Raw genomic sequence first — 24,637 nt, 5'->3', positions numbered from 1 at the left:
GCTAGTTTATGATTTTTGTCAATCCAATGATTTATAGCTGCTTCCGAATTCTCAAACTGTAAGTTTTCCAACTCCTTAGGAAGGAGATCTTTAAATTTACCCATATCTAAAGGGCATCATGTATTAATAATGATTTGCTCACTTGCTCTATAAGAGCAAGAGAATTCTGCCTTAAATGATATTAATATGTGATCACACTAGGGAATTGTTCTAATATTTATAAGCGACTTATCAATTTTGACAAAAGCCTGGTTGTTAACACTAGGGCCAAAGTCTGTCCAGCTTTATGTGTAGGTCCAGAAATTATCTGGAACATTCCCTGGACTGCCACAGACTCTAAAAAGATTTCACAGACTGAGGAACAAGGTGTTGAAGTGAGAGAAAGTGACTACTGGTGATGGAGGGAACTGAGAATGACTGCTGAGGCAGGAGGGATTGCGAGAGAGTGGTTACTGGGGATGAGGAGATGGTGATTTATATAAGTATCATGGTTTAGCACAGGACTGCAGCTATTTCAGTCAAAGAAGAAAGCTAGGAAACGCCTCTTCCATTTTGTGAGGTTGCAGACTTCTGCCCTGAGCTAAATGTTTATTGAACACACTGGGGGGGGGGGGGGGGGGGGGGTGTCAAGATTTGCATGCATAAACCCTGGTTTTATGTGTATAAATGGCCTTTTGAAAATTGCTCAGGGCTGTGCACACAGAAGTACACACAAACGTCATTGCAGGTGTAATTTTACATGCACCACCAGAAGGGCTTACAAGAGGTGAAGGTGGGATGGAAAGATTTTATGCCCATGCTTCTCATTTTTTTTAAAGTGTGCATGTAAATATATGTGCACAAACCTGTCCTGCTCCTGAGTAAGAGTAATTTTGTGAATGGATGGCAGTACTGGTGCTGCACACACCCATTAAATTGTGTTCATAAATCCACTTTGAAAATTCAGGCTAAACTCTGCAGATGAAAGTACCTGTAGACTTTAGCTTGTGAGGGTAATTTGCAAACAGCCCTCATAATTTTCAAAATAGATGCAACTGAAATCTAGAAATTTGGTAGGTTTTTTGACAGGACCAATCACTGATGGCGTTATATGTCCAGAGCTTTTGGAAAAACATGGACATAATGAAATTGCATAGGCTGCAGTTTCCTGACTGCCTTGCTTGTGTGTTTTCTTTTTATTATATTTTGATAAAGTAGTTGCCATAGTTGTCTATTAGAGGTGTGTTACATAGTAAATTAGCAATGACGGCAGAAAAGGACCAAAAGGTCCATCCAGTCTGCCCCGCAAGCTTCTTATGGTAGTATCTGCCATGCTATGTAAGTCACTCCCATGTTTCTCTTTCACTGGGTGATGAGCCTTCTTGAAAATCCAGATAGTGCTGCTTGACATGCTTTGCTTATTGACTTGGCCATAGAAGCAGTCTGTGCTTTTTCCCTTATGTCTGCATATCAGTACCCTGGATCCTAAAAGTTAGGACCAATGTTGGTTGTCTGCATCCAATTCCCCTTTTTCTTCCTCCCTGCCATTTGGTTATTATCTGACTGCAAGACCTCCACCCCCCCTCCCCCCCCCCCCCCATCAAGACTTATTGGTTAATTGCAAAAGTGGATCAGTCCGAGGGTCCATCAAGCCCAACATCCTGTTTCCGACAGTGGCCAATCCAAGTTACAAAAACCTATCATCCCATTCTACTAATGCCAGCTATAGCAGTGACTATTTCCTAAGTTAACTTGATTAATAGCAGTTTATGAACTTCTCCAAGAACTTCTCCAACCCTTTTTTAAATCCAGCTACACTAACTGCACTAACCACATCCTCTGGCAACAAATTCCAGAGCTTAATTGTGTGTTGAGTGAAAAAGAATTTTCTCCTACTTCTTTTAAATGTGCTACTTGCTAACTTCATGGAGTGCCCCCTAGTCCTTCTATTATCTGAAAAATAAATAACTGATTCGCATTTACCCATTCTAGTCCTCTCATGATTTCATAGGCCTCTAACAAATCCCTCCTCAGTTGTCTCTTCTCCAAGCTGAACAGCCCTAATCTCTTTAGCCTTTCCTCATAGGGGAGCCGTTCCATCCCCCATGCATCATTTTCTTCAGGACTGTTGGAGGGGGATGAGACGTCACAGGCTCATCCTCAGGTCTCCGAGGTGGCATGGTGCCCTGCACCGGTATCAGTGAGGAATGCATCTGGCTACCAGGGGCACGGGAGAATGGGGCCTCTGTTGGCTGGTGCTGCTTCGATGGCAGCTCAGTGGCTGCCAATGCTGCTCTGGAACCAAAACTGTGTCTGGACAGTGATCGATGCCGGTGCTTCCGGAATTGCTTCAGGTGCTCAGCCCAGTCTTTCCCTGGCGCCGAGGAAGTCGATGACCCTGAGGTCTGGGGGAGTGGAGAGATCACTAAGGATCGATCTTCTCCCTGATCCTTGAGGGTGCTAACTAGAGGGATCAAGAGAGAGAGTGACTGAGATGGCTCTCTGCGATCCTTGGGTGTCGAAGAGATTGACATAGGTGTGGAGGATTTTGGGGGTCCTGAAAAGTTTCTCCATTTTGTCGAAGCATGCCCGACACCCTTTGGGTCATTTGATCGCTCAGATGGCACCCATGGACATCGTGCAAGGCCCCCAGGCAAAGGATCCAAACCTCATGTAGATCCATGATGGCCATGGTCTGCGGATACTGGAGGCACAGACGAAAACCTGTCGATGCCATGAAAAACACCCAGCATGCGGTTGATGACCAATGGACACCATGGGGTGGAGAGTTGGGAACCAACCGCAAGTTTGAAGAAAATGGCCAAAAAAAGGACCTACCGTACCAAGGGGCAATCACTGCGAAGGTGGACCTGACAAGGATCTGAAAAACAACTTGAGAAAAATAACTCGAGCTCCACAGACCGTGAGGCAACTGCACTGCGGAAAAGAAAAAGACTGAAGGGGGGCCTCATGTGGACATGCAGATACTAGCAGGCTGGGCAAGCTCAGTCTGCTGGCCAAAGTTTCTAGAAACTTTGACAAAAGTTTTCTGTGCCGGGATCCATCGGATGATGTCACCCACATGTAAGGACTACCATCCTGCTTGTCCTAGGAGAACAATGAAAAAATTGCAAGTGGGAGATATATTCATTTAAAAATACTGCATTGGAAGAAGGATTTTAAGGGTGAGCCACAAAATTATAGACTGGTGAGCCTGATGGAGCTAGGCCAAATGGTAGATACCATTCTTGAAAACAAAATCATTAGGCATGTAGAGAAATTTGGCTTAATAGAGAAGAGGTAACATGGTTTTGCAAAGGAAAGTCTTGCCTTACCAATCTTTTAGATTTTTTTTTGAAGGTGTAAATAAACATGTAGATATATGTGATCCAGTTGATAAAGTAGATTTGGCAAATGCCTTGTGAAAATCCAAAGTCCCCCATGAAAGACTTCTCAGGAAATTACAGTCATGGGATAGGAGGCAGTATCTTATTGTGAACTGGGAATTACTTAAAAGATAAGAAAACAGAGGGTAGAATTAAATGGTCAGTTTTCCATTAAAGGCCATTAGTAGAGTATCACAGGATCAATACAGGCACCTGTGCTATTTAACATATATAAATGATCTGGAAAAGGGAATGACCAATGAACTGATCAAATTTTCAAATGACACAAAATTATTTAATGTAGTTAAAACAGCAGTGGCTTGTGAAGAACTGCAGAAGAATCTTTTGAGACCAGGCATCTGAATGGCAGATAAAGTTTAATGAGGAAAAGTGCAAAGTGCTAGGTTTTATAGTGGGAGACACCTCCAGGAAAAGGACCTTGGAGTTTTTGCGGACAATATGTTGAAATCCTCATCTCAATGGCAGTAGTCAAAAGAGCAAATGTTAGGAATGATCTGAAAGGGATGGAGAATAAAGTGGAGGATATTGAATTGCCTCCGTGTCAATCCATGGCAAGACCACAACTTGGAATACTGTGAACCGTTCTGGTTGCCCCATCTCAAAGAAGGCATAGTGAAACTAGAAAAAGTGCAGAGGGCTGTGAAAAAAAAAAGATAGAGGGAATGGAATGGCTACACAGGTTAGGTCTCTTCAACTTGAATAAGAGACATAATAGAAGCTTACAAAATTACAAGTTAGAACATGTAAATAAAGGAACATAAGAACATAAGAAAATGCCATACTGGGTCAGACCAAGGGCCCATCAAGCCCAGCATCCTGTTTCCAATAGTGGCCAATCCAGGCCATAAGAACCTGGCAAGTACCCAAAAACTAAGTCTATTCCATGTTACCATTGCTAATGGCAGTGGCTATTCTCTAAGGGGCGGATTTTAAAACGAGCGCGAATAGCCTACTTTTGTTTGCGTTCCAGGCGCAAACAAAAGTACGCTGGATTTTAGTAGATACGCGCGGAGCCGCGCGTATCCGCTAAAATCCTGGATCGGCGCGCGCAAGGCTATCGATTTCGTATAGCCGGCGCGCGCCGAGCCGCGCAGCCTACCCCGTTCCCTCCAAGGCCGCTCCGAAATCGGAGCGGCCTCGGAGGGAACTTTCCTTTGCCCTCCCCTCACCTTCCCCTCCCTTCCCCTACCTAACCCACCCGCCCGGCCCTGTCTAAACCCCCCCCCTTACCTTTGTCGGGGGATTTACGCCTCCCGGAGGGAGGCGTAAATCCCCGCGCGTCAGCGGGGCTCCTGCGCGCCGGGACGCGACCTGGGGGTGGGTCCGGAGGGCGCGGCCACGCCCCCGGGCCGCCCCAGGCCGTAGCCACGCCCCCGGGCCGCCCCAGGCCGTAGCCACGCCCCCGGAACGCTCCCGACACGCCCCGAAAACGCCGCGTGGTTCAGGCCCGCCCCCGACACGCCCCCCCGACACGCCCCCTCCGAAAACCCCGGGACTTACGCGAGTCCCGGGGCTCTGCGCGCGCCGGTAGGCCTATGTAAAATAGGCTTCCCGGCGCGCAGGGCCCTGCTCGCGTAAATCCGCCCGGTTTTGGGCGGATTTACGCGAGCAGGGCTCTGAAAATCCGCCCCTAAGTAAACTTAATAGCAGGTAATGGTCTTCTCCTCCAAGAACTTATCCAATCCTTTTTTAAACACAGCTATACTAACTGCACTAACCCCATCCTCTGGCAACAAATTCCAGAGTTTAATTGTGCGCTGAGTAAAAAATAACTTTCTCTGATTAGTTTTAAATGTGCCCCATGCTAACTTCATGGAGTGCCCCCTAGTCTTTCTACTATCCGAGAGAGTAAATAACCGATTCACATCTACCCATTCTAGACCTCTCATGATTTTAAACATCTCTATCATATCCCTCCTCAGTCGTTTCTTCTCCAAGCTGAAAAGTCCTAACCTCTTTAGTCTTTCCTCATAGGGGAGCTGTTCCATTCCCCTTATCATTTTGGTAGCCCTTCTCTGTACCTTCTCCATCGCAATTATATCTTTTTTGAGATATGGCGACCAGAATTGTACACAGTATTCAAGATGCGGTCTCACCATGGAGCGATACGGAGGCATTATGATATTTTCCGTTTTATTCACCATTCCCTTTCTAATAATTCCCAACATTCTGTTTGCTTTTTTGACTGCTGCAGCACACTGAACCGACGATTTCAATGTGTTATCCACTATGACACCTAGATCTCTTTCTTGGGTTGTAGCACCTAATATGGAACCAAACATTGTGTAATTATAGCATGGATTATTTTTCCCTATATGCATCACCTTGCACTTATCCACATTAAATTTCATCTGCCATTTGGATGCCCAATTTTCCAGTCTCACAAGGTCTTCCTGCAATTTATCACAATCTGCTTGTGATGTAACTACTCTGAACAATTTTGTGTCATCTGCAAATTTGATTATCTCACTCGTCGTACTTCTTTCCAGATCATTTATAAATATATTGAAAAGTAAGGGTCCCAATACAGATCCCTGAGGCACTCCACTGTCCACTCCCTTCCACTGAGAAAATTGTCCATTTAATACTACTCTCTGTTTCCTGGCTTTTAGCCAGTTTGTAATCCACGAAAGGACATCGCCACCTATCCCATGACTTTTTACTTTTCCTAGAAGCCTCTCATGAAGGAACTTTGTCAAACGCCTTCTGAAAATCCAAGTATACTATATCTACCGGTTCACCTTTATCCACGTTTATTAACTCCTTCAAAAACGTGAAGCAGATTTGTGAGGCAAGACTTGCCCTGGGTAAAGCCATGCTGACTTTGTTCCATTAAACCATGTCTTTCTATATGTTCTGTGATTTTGATGTTTAGAACACTTTCCACTATTTTTCCTGGCACTGAAGTCAGGCTAACCGGTCTGTAGTTTCCCGGATCGCCCCTGGAGCCCTTTTTAAATATTGGGGTTACATTTGCTATCCTCCAGTCTTCAGGTACAATGGATGATTTTAATGATAGGTTACAAATTTTTACTAATAGGTCTGAAATTTCATTTTTTAGTTCCTTCAGAACTCTGGGCTGTATACCATTTGGTCCAGGTGATTTACTACTCTTCAGTTTGTCAATCAGGCCTACCACATCTTCTAGGTTCACCGTGATTTGATTCAGTCCATCTGAATCATTACCCATGAAAACCTTCTCCATTACAGGTACCTCCCCAACATCCTCTTCAGTAAACACCGAAGCAAAGAAATCATTTAATCTTTCCACGAATGTCTTATCTTCTCTAAGTGCCCCTTTAACCCCTCGATCATCTAACGGTCCAACTGACTCCCTCACAGGCTTTCTGCTTTGGATATATTTTTAAAAGTTTTTACTGTGAGTTTTTGCCTCTACAGCCAACTTCTTTTCAAATTCTCTCTTAGCCTGTTTAATCAATGTCTTACATTTAACTTGCCAACGTTTATGCTTTATCCTATTTTCTTCTGTTGGATCCTTCTTCCAATTTTTGAATGAAGATCTTTTGGCTAAAATAGCTTCTTTCACCTCCCCTTTTAACCATGCCGGGATTCGTTTTGCCTTCTTTCCACCTTTCTTAATGTGTGGAATACATCTGGACTGTGCTTCTAGAATGGTATTTTTTAACAATGACCACGCCTCTTGGACATTTTTTACTTTTGTAGCTGCTCCTTTCAGTTTTTTTCTAACAATTTTTCTCATTTTATCAAAGTTTCCCTTTTGAAAGTTTAGCATGAGAGCCTTGGATTTGCACACTGTTCCTCTTCCAATCATTAAATCAAATTTGATCATATTATGATCACTGTTGCCAAGCGGCCCCACCACCGTTACCTCTCTTACCAAGTCCTGTGCTCCACTGAGAATTAGATTAGTTACGTATGCTTTCAAATCATAGTAAAACAAGAGAACTTTCCATGAAACCAACACATACATTTAAAACAAATCATGGGAAGTGGGGTTTTTTTGTTTTGTTTTTTTTACTATCTACATACAAGTTGTAGAATCTGTTGCCAGAGGACGTGATCAAGGTAACTAACATTGCAGGGTTTTGTCAAATTCCTGGGGGAAAAGTCCATAAAACACCATTAACCGGGTAGACTAGAAAAAATAAAGCTATTCATGTCCCAGAGACCAAATATGAGGAAATAGGTCTACTTTATGGGATTTGCTGGGTATGTGCGACTCGGACTGGCCCCTCTTGAGAGAGGATGCTGGGCTTGATGGACCTTGATCCGATGCAGCATGGCATTTCTTATGTGCTTATGGTTCAGCGTTTCATGCAGAAATTTCATGATGGATTCTACAGTAAACTCTAGAAAATTCTGTGGGAGAGGTGTAGCCTGTTACCCATAACAGAATACAATATTTAGTTCATATAAAACTTTCCATTCCTAAAATTTATTTAAATACATTTTCCAATCTTTGGGTGGTCAGAATAATTTTTTTCTAGTCCTTTTCTCTTATTTTATCAGCCTTATCCCCTCACTATTGCCCCTCCCAAAAAGTTTTTCTCCTCTTACTTTTCTCCATTATTATAGCCTCTACTCGGCCCTGCTCCCTCCGCATCCCCCCTTCAACCAAAGCGCTGGCCACTCACACTAACCTGGTTTTAGAGCTCAGCGGCAGCAAGAATACAATTTCTATGATGATTATAGGAGCTGGGGGAAGGGAAGCAACAATGCGGGGGGGGGGGGGGGGGGAGTCCAAATAGTTAATGAAAGTTCATGGAACACTACTCCCACTTGATCAGGTTCCAATTAAGCTGGAAATCTTGACAGGAGATAAACTTATTTTTTTGCCCAGCAGTTAAGTTCAAGAAAAGGCAAAGTTGATCATGATCACTACAATCATTGCAATAATGCATTATTTCTTACAACAGAAGCTGCTACCCTTAAAATGCGCTGTGGATTAGTTTTTCCTTCAGGAATCCAGGGTTTCACAAACCAAAGCCAAATGGAAAAACAATGCAAGAAGACCAAAATATATAAATATTGAAAGATTTGTCCAATTTGAAAGCTAGTATGAGGTTTTTCTGATTTTTTAATACAAAGCTTGCGTATTATATTTTACAAGGGTGCTCTGCTCCTGTGCTATATATGGAAACATTTCTTTGTGGTTAATACATGAAAGCACATGTTACACTTAGCAAATTAGCCAGGAAAGAATTTCTCCAAATATAGTAGAGGAGGAATAAGAGACCTTGATTAATGAGCAAAACAAAAAGGCTTCTTTTAAATAAGCTGCAAGATTATTAAATGGCATGGACCTGGCTAAATTAAATGCTGCACTTGATTTTTTCCATTTAAGAACTATAAATTATGTCTGATTTATAACACAGACATTTACAACTTTATAAAAATGTATACTATATTATGTAATTTTTCAGTGTATTATATGCACACACACACACTGTGAGACGGAACAGATGAGCTGAAAAAGTAGTAAGAAAAAAAATCTGTTCTGTGATGCAGATATGTATAAATTATATTTTTACCTAAGGAATTTTCCTTAGTTTATGTAATCTACAACATTAACATGAAAAAAAGGATACAAGCAAAATACAGTCAGTTTGGATGGTGGCTACCAAAATGATCATTGACCTTTGTTGTAAAGCATATGGGATAGATTTTGAAATCTTAACATGTATAGCCCTAGAGGAAAGGTGAGATACTGGGGGTGGGGGAATGTTATATGAGAGACACTTAAAAACCTCAGAGCTATTAATGCACAGGAGGCAGGTTTCTTTCATCAGAAAGGAGACGCTGGAATGAGGTGGGGTCATAGGATGAGGGCAAAAGGAGGTACCAGTCAGGAGTAATTTAAAGATATATTTCTATACAGAAAAGATGATGGATATATGGAATAGGCTCCCAGTGGAAGTGGTGGTGACAAGACCACTATCTGAAATCAAGAAAATAAGGGAAAAGCCCAGAGGATCTCTTTCAAGGAGGGGTAGGGATTGTAGAGCTGAACAGTTGTGTGGGATGGGCAGCCCAAATAGAAACATGACAACAGAAAAAGATCACAAAGCCTGTGTTTCTGAAATATTTCAGAGAAATATGGCCTTGCTATCATTTAAAGTGAATCTTCTATAAAAAAAAAAAAAAGAAAAAGAAAACTACTGATGCTACTCTACTATTAGCATTTAGGTTAGGTGTAGAAGCAATATTAAGGTAAATGCAAGGTCAGTGGCCTAGGAGAATAAAAAAAAACCTCTTCCATTACTACAAACCAGATGCAAAATGAAATAGTCATCAGTCACTGGAGATCATTAGCACCTGTCTGCATGGTAATAGACACCAAAATAAACCACACCCCTGGAAGTAAAGCAAATTTGCTTACCAGTAAACAAGGATTCTACATAGACAGCAGGATGACATCTTACAGCACCAACATAGATCCAACTTTCAGAGCTCAGTAAAGACTAATGAGCCTGTGAGGGAGTTCCCACATCTCTTCCCAGAACTTAAGCTTTAGTGAGGTAGTCAACTCTCCAGGGACACAGGTGGGAAATAAATATGGCTAAGTCATTCTGCTGTCTACAGAGAACACTGGTTACAAGTAAGCAGATTTGCTTTCTCTAATCAACAAGCAGGCATGAATTAGCAGTTATGCAAAGGGAATCCCCAGCAAGGTTGTACAGCGGAACAATTACTTACGGACAACCCAGCCTCACCAAGTCGGTATGGGCTATTGGGTGAACAGGCTACACAAAACCGCTTGTCCAAAATTACTGTCACCTTTGGATATAATGTCACAAAAGTAGAGGGATATGAAAGTATACATAGACAACCAAGTAGCAGCTTTACAAATTGTCTTCAATGGAAGTCACCTTGACATGAGCCATCAAAATCACTTTCACTTGCTGAACCTTGACAGAGTCTGTATTATGTTAGCCAGCTAGCGCTTAACAGTGCACTAGACAAAAGTTCATTTGGTAACTACCCTTCCCACTCTATTGGGATCAAAAGAACACAAACAGCTTGACAGTGAAGTTGAGTCCTTTTTAGGTAATACACCAAGGTTCTCTAACAGTCCAAAGAGCGAAGAACTCGTTTTTTCTGCACATGTGGTCTTGTAAAAATGTAGGCAAGGCAATAGCTTAATATGAAACAGACACCAGTTTTGGAAGGAACTTGAATATGAAACCAGAGCCTGTAGTTCACTTAGGGGCAGATTTTAAAGGGGTTATGCGCGTAAATCCCAGGGCTTGCAAAAAGGGGCAGGGCAGTCCAGGGGCTTGGCCAGAGGCCTCCTCACCACCGCTGTGTTGGGGGATCCTGTGCCAACAATTGGCGGCAGGTAAAACTTGTGAGATAAAGGTTAGGGTTGTTGTTTTTTTTTTTTCAGGCTGGGGAGCATGACAGGTAGGGGAAGGTGGGGGGAGGGGAGGGAATGGGGAAAGCCAGCTGGTCTCCCCGAGGGCTCAGCCCACGCAAGGTGCATTAGTGTGCACCCCCTTGAGCACACATGTTATAAAATCAGGTGTACATTTGTGCGCACCGGGTAGCATGCACAAATGTACAACGCACTCATACCTTTAAAATCTGCCCCTTACCCTTTATGTAAACATAAGAGTACATGAGGGGAAAAAAAATAAACTTTCCAGGTAAGAAACTTCAAGAAGGTCAAAAGGCGGTACCATGATTTGTGCTAGGACTACACAGAGGTCCCAAAGCACTGTAGGATTTTCTGACTGAAGGTCAGGAATGCCATAGTTCTTTCATGAACTTTGAGACAAAGCATTAGAGAGATCACTTCCACTTACTGGTGATATGCTACAATGGCACAGATGAACTTTGATGGAAGAAGTGCTAAGGCATGAGGGATGAGACACAGAACACATAATAAAGCAAGCTCCTTGGTTCACAGAAGAAAGGATGTACCTGGCAGGTCCTACACAAAGTCAGGAGCCTCTTCCATTCGAAATCATAGAATCTTCTTGTTGAAGGTTTGAAACCAGCTGTTATCCTATGATCCAGGGACCACTCCTGCAGCTCTAACCCTTGGTTGAGACAGTCTACCAATCTGTTGTGAATTCCTGGAAGGTAGGTCACCTGTAGATGAGCATTGTGAAGTCATGCCCATAACCAGATTTGAAGAGGCTCTTGACAAAGTGTGTGAGAGCCCATACTTCTTTCCTCATTTATGTAGAACATAGTCACTTGGTTGCCTTTCTGGATCAAGATTCTTTCTAGAAAGAAAAATAACCCTTGGCACCTAGTGGATGACTCTTGGCTCCAAGTGGTTGATTTGTAGATGAATCACTACTGTGAACCATGATCTTTGGGTCTACACTGCATCAACTGCCTCCACCAAGGATTGGATGCTGTAGCCATTAACTTCACAGTGAATTTTAGATTCATTCATTTTCCTTAGTGTAGACAGATGGACTCAGGACCAATGGGTATATATAGTGTGCTCCTGCCAGCACTTGGAGACAGAGTCAGATTGAAATCTGACATCAGCACTACATATTCCTGAAAAGCAATTATGGCTATATGGGTTTGGATAAATTTGATTAACTTGATTACACAGTTTGGTTGATATGGTTTCTAGCTGGAGACCGCCAGGGCACTCAACCGAGAAGCACCGACACCTGGTAATATGGTGTCTGAACTAGAGATAAGGGTTGGCTTACCCATGCTTGTGTTGTTCTCGGGGAGAGGTTCCCCTGAGGATTCTTGATTATGAGGCAGCCATGGGCGGAGTGCTGAGTCCATCTGTCTACACTAAGGAAAATGAAATTATCAGGTAAGTAATTTCTACATTTCCTAGTATGTAGCAGATGGACTCAGGACTGATGGGATGTACAAAAGCTACTCGCGAACCGAGAGGGAGGCTGCCCATGGCCCATTTAGTACTGCCCTTGCGAATGCTGTGTCCTTCTTGGCCTGAACATCCAGCCGATAGAATCTCGAGAAGGTGTGGATGGAGGACCACATTGTCCCCTGATAGATCTCTGCAGGTGACAGCATCTTTGTTTCTGCCCAGGACACTGCCTGGGCCCTTGTGGAATGGGCCTTGACTTGTAGAGGTGGAAGCTTGCCTGCCGCTACGTAGGCTGCCTTGATTACTTCTTTGACCCAGCGGGTTATAGTTGCCCGCGAGGCCGCTTCCCCTTGCTTCTTCCCACTGTGAAGAACGAATAGATGGTAAGTCTTTCATACAGGTTCCGATCTTTCCAGCTATCGGACTAGCAGGCTGCCGCCATTCAGGGGGGGAAGAAGGCATGAGTGTTCCGAGTCCTTATGCTCATCTGGAGAGGGGAGCGAGATGGTTCAGTTTAGATGGAAGTGAGAAACCAGCTTTGGCAGGAAGGAGTGTACACTGCGCAGTTGTATGGATCCCAGCGTGAATCTGAGGAACGGCTCACAGCATGATAGTGCACGAAGTTTGGAGATTCGATGGGCTGAGCAGATTGCCATGAGGAACACCATCTTCAAGGTCAGGAGCCGTAGGGGCAGACCGCGAGTTGGTCTGAATGAAGCTCCCGCTAGGAAGTCTAACAGTAGATTGAGATTCCATAGAGGTATCGGCCACTTTAGAGGTGGCCGAATGTGCTTGACTCCTTTTAAGAAGTGGGAGACGTCTGGGTGGGCTGCTAGGCTGGTGCCGTCCACGCTGGTTCTGAAGCTGGCCAGGGCGGCCAGTTGCACCTTGATGGAGGTTGAGGGACAATCCTTTGTTCATGCTGTCCTGCAGAAATTCCAGGATCACGGGGATTTTGACTGTCCGTGGAAAGATGTCACGGTCCTCACACCAGGCTTCGAATATTCTCCATACTCGTTTATATGTTAAGGAGGTGGAGGACTTGTGCGCTCAGAGCAGTATGTCAAATCACTGGTCCTGAGTATCCACTCTTTTTCAGGCGAGACCTCTCAATGGCCAGACCGTACGCGAGAATCTCATTGGGTCTTTGTGGAGGATTGGTCCTAGCTGGAGTAGATCCCTGTGTGGAGGTAGGCATAGAGGGTTTCCCACCAGAAGTCTTCACATGTCTGCGTACCATGATCTTTTTGGCCAGTCCGGGACCACTAGAAGTACCAGCCTCTGTGGTGTTCTATCTTGCGGATGATTCCGCCCAGTAGTGGCCATGGAGGAAAGGCATACAGTATGTCCTCCTGTGGCCAGGTCTAGACTAGGGCGTCAATTCCCTGGGACAGTGGTTCCCATCTTCGGCTGAAGAACTTGAGAAGGCGGGTGTTGGACCAGGTTGCCAGAAGATCCATGGCTGAGGTTCCCCACTGGTTTACTAACTGCTGGCAGGCTGCTGTAGACAGTGTCCATTCCCCTGGATCCAGACTATCTCTGCTAAGGTACTCCGCAGTGATGTTGTCTTTTCCCACGATGTGGGCGGCTGATATCCCTTGTAGGTTTGAGTCTGCCCACATAATTAGGGGCTCTATTTCCAGAGACACCTGCTAGCTTCTGGTTCGCCCCTGGCGGTTGATGTAGGCCACTGTTGTGGCATTGTCCAACATGACTCTGCCTGATTTGCCCCGGAGTCTGACTGAACCGTAGGCAGGCTAGTATGCCTGCTCGGGCTTCCAGTCTGTTTATGTTCCATGCTGACTCTTCTTTGTCCCATTGCCCTTGAGCCGTTAGCTCCTGGCAGTGGACTCCCCATCCTTGCAGGCTCGCATCCATGGTGAGCAAGGTCCATTCCGATGGGGATAGGCTTGTTCCCTCGCTCAGATGTCTTCTTGTAGCCACCATTGTAAGCTGTAGCAGAACCTTCGCCGGTAGCCAGAGTGGGGCGGAGTAGTTTTGAAACATCGGGTTCCACCGTGACATTGCGTGTTGCAGCTGGGGCCTGGTCCCGAGCCAGCTCCTCTTTTGTTGTGTCTGTTCCGAAAGGACTGTCTCCTGCCGGCGGGATGAAGGGCTTGGTAAATGTTTTTGTATAGTCTAAAATGCTGGGATCCTCTGCCCTTGGGTGCCCGGGGAGAGGGGTGTTAGTTCCTCTTGTTTCTGTCCTCCGGAAGACAGGGTACTGGGGACTTGTCCCATTTGTCGGCTAATTTCTCCAGTTCGCTTCCGAACAGGAGTGTTCCTCTAAAGGGCATTCTCGTGAGCTTCATCTTAGAGGTCGCGTTGGCTGACCAGCTTCAGAGCCAGAGCTGTCTTCTGGCTGCCACTATGGACGAGAGGCTCCTGGCTGAGGTGTGTACTAGGTCCGAGGTTGCATCCAAGAGGAATGATATTGCCAAGTCTAATGCCTCGATTAGCGAAGTTGCATCCCTGGCCTTAACCAGGCAGGCACACGATACCAGGGCATAGCAGGCAGCAATCTGTAAGGTCATAGCTGATACATCGTAAGACTGCTTGAGGATGGATTCCTGCCATCTGTCATTGGCATCCTTGAGCAAAGCTCCTCCCTTGACTGGTATAGTAGTGCGCTTTGTGGTGGCACAGACCAGGGCGTCGATCTTGGGGAAACCTCAGGAGTTCCTTCGTTGCGGGATCCAAGGGGTAGAGAGCTTCTAGGGCTTGCCCTCCCTTAAAGGTGGCCTCTGGAGCGTCCCATTCCAGGTCGATCAGTTGTTGTAGGCCTGTAGTGTAGGAAAATGGTGTGGTCTGGCGGAGCCCAGCCAGGAAGGGGCTCGCCTTGGACTCTGCTGTGTTGCATGTGTCCATGATGGCCAATGCCTTCAGACTTGTGGCTACAAGATCTGATAATTCGTCTTTTGGAAAGAAGCACATCATGGTTCAATACGGTTCCGTTCCTGGAGGGATTTCCCCCTCTTCCAGGGGTTCTGATTCCTCCTCCAAGTCATCTGTGTTCCCTAAAGGGAGGTATTTGTCCAGGGGAGGCTCATCTGGTAGAGGCCAGGAGGGGCCTGGGAGGTTCTGGACCACTGGTGGGGATTGTGGTTGTGCCGCTGGTGGCCCTATCTGTGCGTGGATGTAGGATTGCAGCTCAGCGAAGAATCCCGCCAGGTGAAGTTGTCTGGGACCGCATTGGGTCTGATGGCGCTCCCCAAGGGCCTCCACTGTGGAGGGGCCGAGTCGGGAATAGAGAGGTCTGGGGTAGTCTCGCTGATGGATCCGGAATCTTCTACAAGCTGAGGGGGGACCTTGTCTCGGTTCCCACCGAGCTTCTTCACATAGCAGGCACAGAGCGGAAGTCACCTTGGGCTGCGCCGCTCTCAGGTGGCATGCCGGACAGAGGGCTTGACCCTTAGCTGTCTTGGATGGTGGTGCCATGATTTGCGCGTGTATCCTGTACAGGGGCACGTGCCGGGAGGCCTGGTTATGCGCTCTGGGTGCGCCTATGTTGTGCACACGGGCCTAGTTGTGCGCTCAGCCCCCTTGAGCGTGCCACTGTGCGCCCAGCCCCGATGTGTGTGTCACTGTGTGCATAAGTACTTTGTGTGCCTGGCTGGCCGCTGTGCGCATGGCTCAGTTGTGTGGACGATGCGGCGACCAAGGGGGGGGGGGGGGGAGGCGCCGGCGACCAAGCGGTAAGATGGCGGCCTCCTCAAGGAGTCTCCACGTGGGAGGACCCTCTTGCCAGATCGGGGTCCAGCCCGGACGGGGCTGCTCAACCCGATTGTACAGACGCCGGAGGGGAGAACTGTGCGGCTGTCTGAGCCTCGGAGACCGGAGACTAGAAAGTTTTCTACCTTACCTTGTCTCTGTGCTTCCCGGTCATCTGCCGGGCGGTCTCCGGCTGCGGGGGGAGAAGGAATTACCTTCACCGCCGCGCTTGGTTTTGCACCCGCAGCCTCTCAGCTGCTCCCTTTTCAGGGGGCTAAGTCTAAGCCGGGACCGCGGAAATCACCTCAGGAAATCTCGACCCGGGGAGGGACCCTTAGGTATCACCGCAGGAGAACGGGGCTCGTTTTGGAAGTAAGGTTTTCTTTGTTTCTTCTTTAAATTTGGAGTTTGGTTTTCTAACGCTGTGCATGTGTGAAGTCCCGAACTGCTATGGAGACAGAAAAAACTGAAGAACAGAGCTTCGTGCATGGGTATATGTAGTGCTGATGTCAGATTGAAATCTGACTCCGTCTCCAACTGCTATCAGGAGCACACTATACCCATTGGTCCTGAGTCCATCTGCTACACACTAGGAAATATAGTCTTCAAGGATTCCAAAAATCCTATTGGGTATGGACCCATTACCAGTCATTCATTCATTCAGTTATGGGCACACACAGCCTTCCTGCTGATACTGTGCCACCACTACAGCAAGGCATTTTGTGAACACTTTTGGGGCCACAGAGAGGCAAAAGGGAGCACCTTGTATTGATGGTGTGCATCTTTCAACACAGACCTAAGGAATTTCTAATGGTGAGGGTGAATGGTGATGCGTGCATAATCATTTTTCAGATCCAGAGTGCACATTTAATTCCTCGGTTGAATGAAAGGGGGAATTGTCTGGAGGGAGTTTATCTTGAACCTCTCTGACGAAAACTTGTTTAGTCACTGTGAATCCAGTATAGGCCTTAAGACCTCCAATTTCTTGGAAATTCAATAGAATCGCTGGCTGCAATCCTGAGGGATAGGTTTTGACTGTCTTCTGCTGAAGACGCAATTCCACCTCAAACTGCAGTTAAATAGATTGAGAAGGATCAGAGCTGAAAACTAAAATCCCCCAAGTCAGAGGAGAGCAAAAGAAGCTAAAGTAATAGCCATATGTCACAATTTTCAAGACCCATCATTTCTTGGTGACACTGAGCCATTCAAGGAGGAAGGACAGAACCATTCTCCCTCCCCTCCCTCACCAGAGGCGGCAAGTCTCAAATTCAAAACACTGGTCCAGAGATTTGGCTGATGCCTTTTCCTCTGTTGGGGAGCAGCACTGAAACACCGAAAGGAAAGGACATCTTTGGAAGAACAGATGCTTGCAGGAGAAATACTGGCATCAGGCAGAAGCCAATTGGAACCCCTGCCACAGTTGATAGCAATTTAAAGGTGAATTGATGTTCTTTAATCAGAGCCACTGTTTCTTGAACTTTTGTCACCGCACAAATTGGCTCCAGTACAAGGAACATCCTCTCAGAGACCACTAGCTCACAAACCAACTCATCAAGCTTCTGTAGAAGTGGCCAGAGTCTTGGCCATACTAACAAAAGCTTTATAAATGGTCAAGATGTTTCTCACACACACTATACAGCAAAAAGGCTACCAGCTCTGGGACTGTTGAAGCCAGAGGCTTCAGCTTTTGCTCAAGTTCTTATAGATAGAGCTGGTGAATAACAATCTGGGCACTCAGCATGGATCCCTAGAAGACCTTCTTACCCCCACCTCACCCCCAAACACATCCAATGCCTTTGAGTCCTTCTAAGGAAGTATATTGGAGCAATCACAAACATGCTAAACATGTTTCAAGACACACTCCACCACTACTGAGTGGTGGGGTAATTGGATAACACCAAAGTGCTCTGCTATGAGTGATGGCACTTTGATATACTACATCAGATGGTCAAGTGGATCTTACAGTGTGAGTCTCATGCCCTATTCAGACCTGGGTTCAGAAAAAAAATTATTCAGCACATGGGAATCTCCATACCATTAAGAATGATGGGATCTGTGACCATAAATAACCCACTCAGGTAGAGCCATGTGCCAATGTTTTTTTCAGCTGCAAGGAGACCAGCCCCAAAACAGGTCCCTTACATCATGCTGGCACTCTTCTCAGCATCTCATCCAGTGATACAGTGGGCCACACTTAACCCCCGAAAGTTGGATCCAGAAACCAATGCCATGGGGGTGGAAGAGGGGAAGCTAGCTTGTGCTTACAGGATCTTCCCCATTTCAACTTTGTCTCAAGAGATGACAAAGCTTTGGGTTCTTGCCTACTGCTGCTTTCTTTAGGGCCTGCATGTTCCAGGATGGTACTGCTGTGCCCTAGGGACATCAGACCACACCTGTAGCAGTTGGAAGGGCCATGGTCTGAGCCTTGATAGCAAGAGCAAACATGCATATCCATTATGGACTTCTTGGCCTTGGACTTTCCATGCTCATTTTGATTTTTATTCTAAGAACTTAAAATGTTCTGTTGAAGGGGCTGTCAATGCAGTGGCAAAAAATAGAAGATATAACAAGGCAAGAACAAAGCACAAGGCCAAAAAGGTGAAAATATTTTCAAGAGAGATTGGGACACCAGTGTAATAACTGGGATGAAGAAAGACCAAGGAACTCATGAGATGTATATGCTGGGGAACTCCTGTCCATGCACAGAAAAGCTTTAGTGAACTCGGAGAGCTGGGTCTGGATCTATGCATAATGGCTAATTCATGTTTCCTTATCAAAATAGAACTGGTCTAGCTCACAGCATTTCAAGTGGCATTTATGGTAACAGCCACTCACAAAATAAGCACTTTAAGGGAGAAAAAGATTTTGTTATTTTGATGGGGGGTTTAAGAGTATTTGCCAGCTTGTATGGAGCACTGTGAATTGTCACATAAGCAACTTATTGTAATCTAAAGCATGCAAGAATCCTCAAAAGGAATAAGAAAGTCATTTTGAAATGTAGCAATGTTTTTTGTGAAGCTGTCTGTAGGAAACGTACTGTCAAGTCACATTCAATTCACAGTAGAAAACTGAAGTGTGGAAAATCACAACTTTTGCATGAAACTCAGCACACTAATACATCAGCCACTAGGACTAGACACTGTTTAAATATATTTCTCTGCCTTTATATATTTGTGTAACATCCCTTTGCAGCTTTTCAGTGGTCTGCAGATTCCCAAAGCCAAAGTATAGTGATGATCAGTGGGTACTCCTAGATGTCCATAGAGAACTCGGTTACTTTAGAAGCCACCCATATTCCCAAAGAACTCCATAGCTATAACTGTATAGGAAGGTACAGTGCAGACTACATCTGTGTTTTATAGTTTTAGCTATGCTAATTGCTCTAAATTTTAGTTTGAAATTTGTGCATGTCATTTATCTTGCTCTTTTGTCTCATTCCTTTTTTTTCAATTGTATTAACACTTTTCTTGAACTGTGCCCACTTTGAGCTTTTCAGGAAAAAGTGGGTTCTAAATACATTTCATTTGATTCAAATATAGACCAAAGCTACACAAAGTAAAAGCTTGCTATGTCAAGAATCAAACTTACATAAATTTACATTTTTTTTAGATTTATATTCCACTTTTTGCACTTTTTTTTTCAGCGCTTCAAAGCGGATAACATTCAGGTACTGTAGGTATTTCCCTATCCCCAGAGGGTTTACAATCTAAGTTTTTGTACCTGAGGCAATGGAGGGTAAAGTGACTTGCCCAAGGTCACAAGGAGCGACAGGAGTTAATTTCCCTCCCCCTTTACTAAAATTAGTCAGTAAAAGTTCAATGAAACCAGTTTTACATATAGATTAATGTACTTCACAATGCCTCAGCAGTTATCTTCTGGAAGTATACAGTCTAGGCCAAGCCCAGACCAAGTTTGATGGTGGCAGACAGTGCTGTAACCTACGGGAATAAACACGACTAGCTCAGTCTCATCCCGAGCTCACATATAACCCAATCACAGTCATGAGCCAAGTGTAACTTTTATTGAGAACATTTTAAGACATTTGTTGGGCTAATGTGCCATAATAAATTGTATTCTCAATCAACAATAAAGTGCTGAATAACATGAGGAACCTGAAACTTACACATTTGTAACCTTCACTTATTATTTTCCTTATGGAGCCTAAAGAGCCCTTTCTGCCATAATAGCAAAGCTGTTGGAATATTATACTCTCTATTTTGTAACGGTTGTCTTTAAAGTCAGCAGGCTGTGTGCACAGGTTCTTGAGTATTTTAACATGACTTGAAAAAAAGAATGCAGATTCTCTCCAATTAGAAGACACAAGGGCTTCTGAACATTTAGGGCCAGGCACTAAACCACTTGAGAAAGAGAGAGTGATCAGAGGTAAACTGGCAAAGCATCATACCCCAGGCATGCTTTAGGTTCTTCTCACAAACACTGCATACATTCATTGTAAATCCCACCTCCTACATTGTAAAACTACAGCAGAGTCTGAACAAGCCTGATACCTCTACTTCCACACCCAGCAAAGAAGCACAAAGGCTAGGGCCTGAACCAGGAAAGTTTTACTAAGTTCCAATAAGGCTTTCCCCCTTTGTGCTGCTCTTGGAGGGCTTTGAGTGAAATCCCAGGTAGGATCTGTAAGAAAGCCAGAACCCCCAGCTTTAGCATACAATGTCAGAGGAGTAAAAGAACACAATGCAGCTTGAACAAAAACAAAATAGCTGGTACAGACGGAAAACAGGGCTCTGGAAATTGTCATGCTGTGAACTGTTCTCAGCAAATGAAAGCTCCAAGGAGCTACAAAAACAGTTTCAGTTAAGGTTGCCCAACTGCTGCATAGAAATATGCTGACACACAACAGTCATGTTTAAGCCAGTGCATAGAGAAGATAAAGCACTTATGGTAACTGCAAACATTTATATGTTCATAGAGCTTGCACAGCTTAGCAGTGGTCCACAAGAATAGAATTAAAGATTATAATCAAAAGTAGAGATGCACAAGCAAACAGGAAAAGAAAATTATCTTAACTGGGTAGAACTCACAGATTGCAGAGACTTAAAATAAAAAAAAAAAATGGAGGGGTGAGGGAAGAGAAGGAATTTAAAATACAAAGAAAAGTATTCCTACCCCCACCCAAAAAGCCCAACAAGCAACAAAAAAAAATTAAAAAAAATTAAAAAATTAAATCAAAAAAACAAACAAAAAAAAAACCCACAGCTCTTTTCCCCATCCCCTCTCCCAAAACAAAAGCAAAAAAATCAAAACAAAAAAAACAAAAAACCACACACCCAGTGTACACAGGCCTTTGGCAGACATTTTTAGGAGTCTGTATATGGCATTACATTTCTAGGTTATCCACAAAACAAAATATATGGCATACTCATTAAAATACTGCGCAACCAATTCTGCAAACCCTGAACGTGAAGAATGCTGGAGCCATGTTGAAGCATGGTGTATTTCAAGCTGAACGATCGCTGGTGTATCACCAAAAATAGTGCTTGAGAAATGAACAGCCACTGTCACCAACTTATACTTCAAGAATCAACCATCATCTGTGAAGCAAGACAAAGTTTTCCATCTTCTCAGGGATTTGTTCTTTGTAATAGAGGTTATGTTTCACAATGACACGAGCAGCAAGACACTGCAGTGTTGTGTGGTTGATTGGCTGGATCAAGTTTTTTGCCATCTCCTTCTCATCCAGCAAATCTATCGCAGTTTGTTTGAGAGAGTTTTTGGAGTCAAAGTGGGAACCTGACTTGATGAGAAGATTCATGATGTCTGGATGGTTGTTAAGGGCAGCAATATGCAAGGGGCTATTATTGTCAGAGTCTCGAATGTTGACATCTGCTCCGCATTCCACCAGGATAGTAGTCACTTGCAGAGAAGGAAACTTGCAAACAGGATAGCGACCTACACATGTGGTGTTTTTGTCCACTGCAAGATGAAGAGGGCTAAAGTTGTTCTTTCCTCTGGGTTGCAGCTTAAGAAACTTATAGATGGTCTGCTTTTTCAAATGGTCCTGCTCTGGACTGCACGGAACTTTCTCCAGCAAACAAATTAAATGTAAAATGATGGAGAGCGCTTTATTCAGCTGTATTTGGTCAGGTGAGCAGGTGCTTTGTTTGACAGCCCGATCTATTTCAAAGACGCTTTTGCACAGTATTCCCATGAGGTCATCAAATGTAACGGTAGTGCCAAGAAGACCCTTTGCTCTGTCTTGAAGCATGAAGGAAAAGAGTTCCGCAAAGGACAGCAAACTGCTGGCAGTCATTGGGCTCAGAGGATCTAAGTTGTTCTGTTGCATATCTAGGGCATATTTCCAAAGGTTGATACAGCGCTTGAAGTTTCCAGAATCCGCATAAACAGCACCCCTGTATCTGATATAGTATGATGTATCTGGATGGGAAGGGCCAAGGATACGCTCTCGAATCAATAAGGCTTGCATTCTCATCTCATCCGGATCTGCAATAAGGCTGTCCAGCTCATCGGCAGTATTCACTTCCTTGGCATAATCGTAAGCCATGATTGGGGTCTGAGGCACAGGTTTGTCGATGACATTAGTCCTATCGCTGTATCTCATATCCATAGCTCTTTTCCAGTATTTCAAAGCCCCCAGGAGGTCTCGCTTCTTGTCTACAAAAGTAGCTCCCAGGAGCTCCAAGGCATTAATGCGCTCTGCTTTGCAGGTCTGGGGATGCTGGGTCAGGAAGTCCACAATATTTGTGTGACCGGTCACACTGGCTGAAAGGAGAGGCGTCATGCCATAGCCATCCTTTTCCATTCTGGCGCCGTATATAAGAAGCATCTTCATGATATCTAAGCTTCCAGATTCTGCACAGTCGTGCAAGGCGGTGTTCCCTTCAAAAAGAAGACAAGACAGCTTAAACAAGATGCAGCACACAATCCCACAAAAAAGTCACAGCAAAACACTCAAATGATAGATATCTGATCAACCTACTTGACCCCTGATCCAAGCAAGTAAGAGCTAAAGGTGAATCGGTTTGAAAACTACTCCAAAAACTAGGTCTAATTCTTGGATGGCAATTATTAGTAGAACTTGCTATCCATTTTGGTATTGTCTGAGCTAAACAGTATTTTAATAGATATTAAAAAACAAGCACACTGATTGTTGCCTAATTTGTTTTTAGAGGTTTTTCTTTTTATAATATAAGTACCGACAACTTTATTTATACCACATCTTAAAAATGCTTTCAAAACAAACAAAAACCTATTTGAACTAATTCTTGCCTGTCTCCGTTTCTTTCATGCATACACTGTCTAGCAGTGACTAAGCCACAATGGATAGCAAGCTAAACTAATGGCAGCCATTGTGTTGTTGCTCAGACTTTAAAAAAGACTGTCAACCACTGAAATTCTTGGAAACAACCTTTAGGTTTGTTAAACAAAATGACTGGCGGGGAGATGTATAATTCTGCCACCCAACAAAAACTGCATTGGAAATTGGAATTCTTCAAAGAAAAGGAAAAAAATGCGGAAACCCCACCCTGTATATAGAAAATAAAAGCCCACTGCAAAAAAAGACAAACACAAAAAAAAACATTTTGCTCCTACTTTTACAAGCATAAGCATCAGGTATTCGGGGGGGATTATACATTTCATAAAATGTGTGTGTAAATCCACATGCATAGAGTTACACCTGCTGAAGAGCAAACGAAACTGTGTTTGTATGATGCAGAAGGGGTCCATGCACGCCAGTGACTTTTCAAAGCAGATTGACGTTCACAAATCTGCTGTGAAATCTTGACTAGTGGGTGACAGTAGCTTCCAGGGAGGCTTCACAGAATGTCAATAACGCAAAAGCACCAAGCTACAAACCGGGAAAAAATGAAATAAGGCAACATTTTCTCCATTTTGTAGTGTACAGTGCTAGAATTTAAAACTACACATCCTAAGGGATCATTTTCTCTTTGCTGAGTTTACAACAATGAAACAAAAGCCTATGCAACTGTTCAAAATATACATACTGCTATTTTATATCCCAGTGCTTGCTGCTGAAAGCTTTTTTTTATTTTTTTTAAAGCATAAGTTAAGTTTTTATGTCTAAACATTTTCAAAACAATTTTGAACGTAATCCAAACTCTCTGGTTTATAAAATGGACACAGAATATGTAACACACATTAAAGATAAGAATCTGGAATTACATAAAGCAGTAGGTTAGCATACATGTGTCTTAGTACATTTTCCCAAAAAGAGCTTTAGTAGAATTTCACTCGTTTTTCCAGCGGGCCTGTAAAATTGTATTGTCTTGTGATTTTACTATGATGAGTCAATCGTCCAGGTACAGGAAGACTTGAATTCCCCTATGATGGAGATGAGTTGTCAATACTACATGGCATTTCATAAAGACCTCACAATGAAGCTATAAGGTTAAAACTAAGAGAAAATGTATCTACCCCCTTGGGATCCTGCGAGATTCTTGTGACCTGAATTGGCCACTGTTGGTAACAGAATACTGGGCTCAATGGAACTTTGGGCCCAAAAAGCAACAAGGTAGGCAATCTAGAAAAGCCGTGAGCAAACGTAAGAAAGTAGATGCCGAAGAATGTCTTTTTCAATATCTTTATTGGATGGAGACGTATGAAAACAATAAAACCGCCCAACTCAGGCCGAGTTTCGCCACATCTGAGTGGCTGCCTCAGGGGCTTGCAAATAACTATTTGCAGCAAATTGGAAATTTATCCTCTCTCAAACTGAGAAAAAGAAAACCCATTTGAGCGGAGACGT

The 24,637-nt window shown here is 44.2% G+C and overlaps 1 protein-coding gene across 3 annotated transcripts in view; it reads right to left on the bottom strand.

The window, feature by feature from the left end:
• Window positions 1-19,887: 19,887 nt before the first annotated feature.
• Window positions 19,888-24,637, bottom strand: part of FEM1C (fem-1 homolog C) — a 61,456-nt gene continuing 56,706 nt past the window's right edge. For all 3 annotated transcript variants that reach the window (XM_029571314.1, XM_029571298.1, XM_029571305.1), the window contains exon 3: window positions 19,888-22,749. In XM_029571314.1, coding sequence (XP_029427174.1) covers window positions 21,440-22,749 — 1,310 coding nt within the window. In that variant the 3' untranslated portion in view covers window positions 19,888-21,439. The remainder of the gene's footprint in view (window positions 22,750-24,637) is intronic.

Source organism: Rhinatrema bivittatum, chromosome 1 (assembly GCF_901001135.1).
Source record: "Rhinatrema bivittatum chromosome 1, aRhiBiv1.1, whole genome shotgun sequence".
Classification (NCBI taxonomy): domain Eukaryota; kingdom Metazoa; phylum Chordata; class Amphibia; order Gymnophiona; family Rhinatrematidae; genus Rhinatrema; species Rhinatrema bivittatum.
Note: the sequence above shows the minus strand (reverse complement) of the source record. Positions and strands in the feature narration are given on the sequence as shown.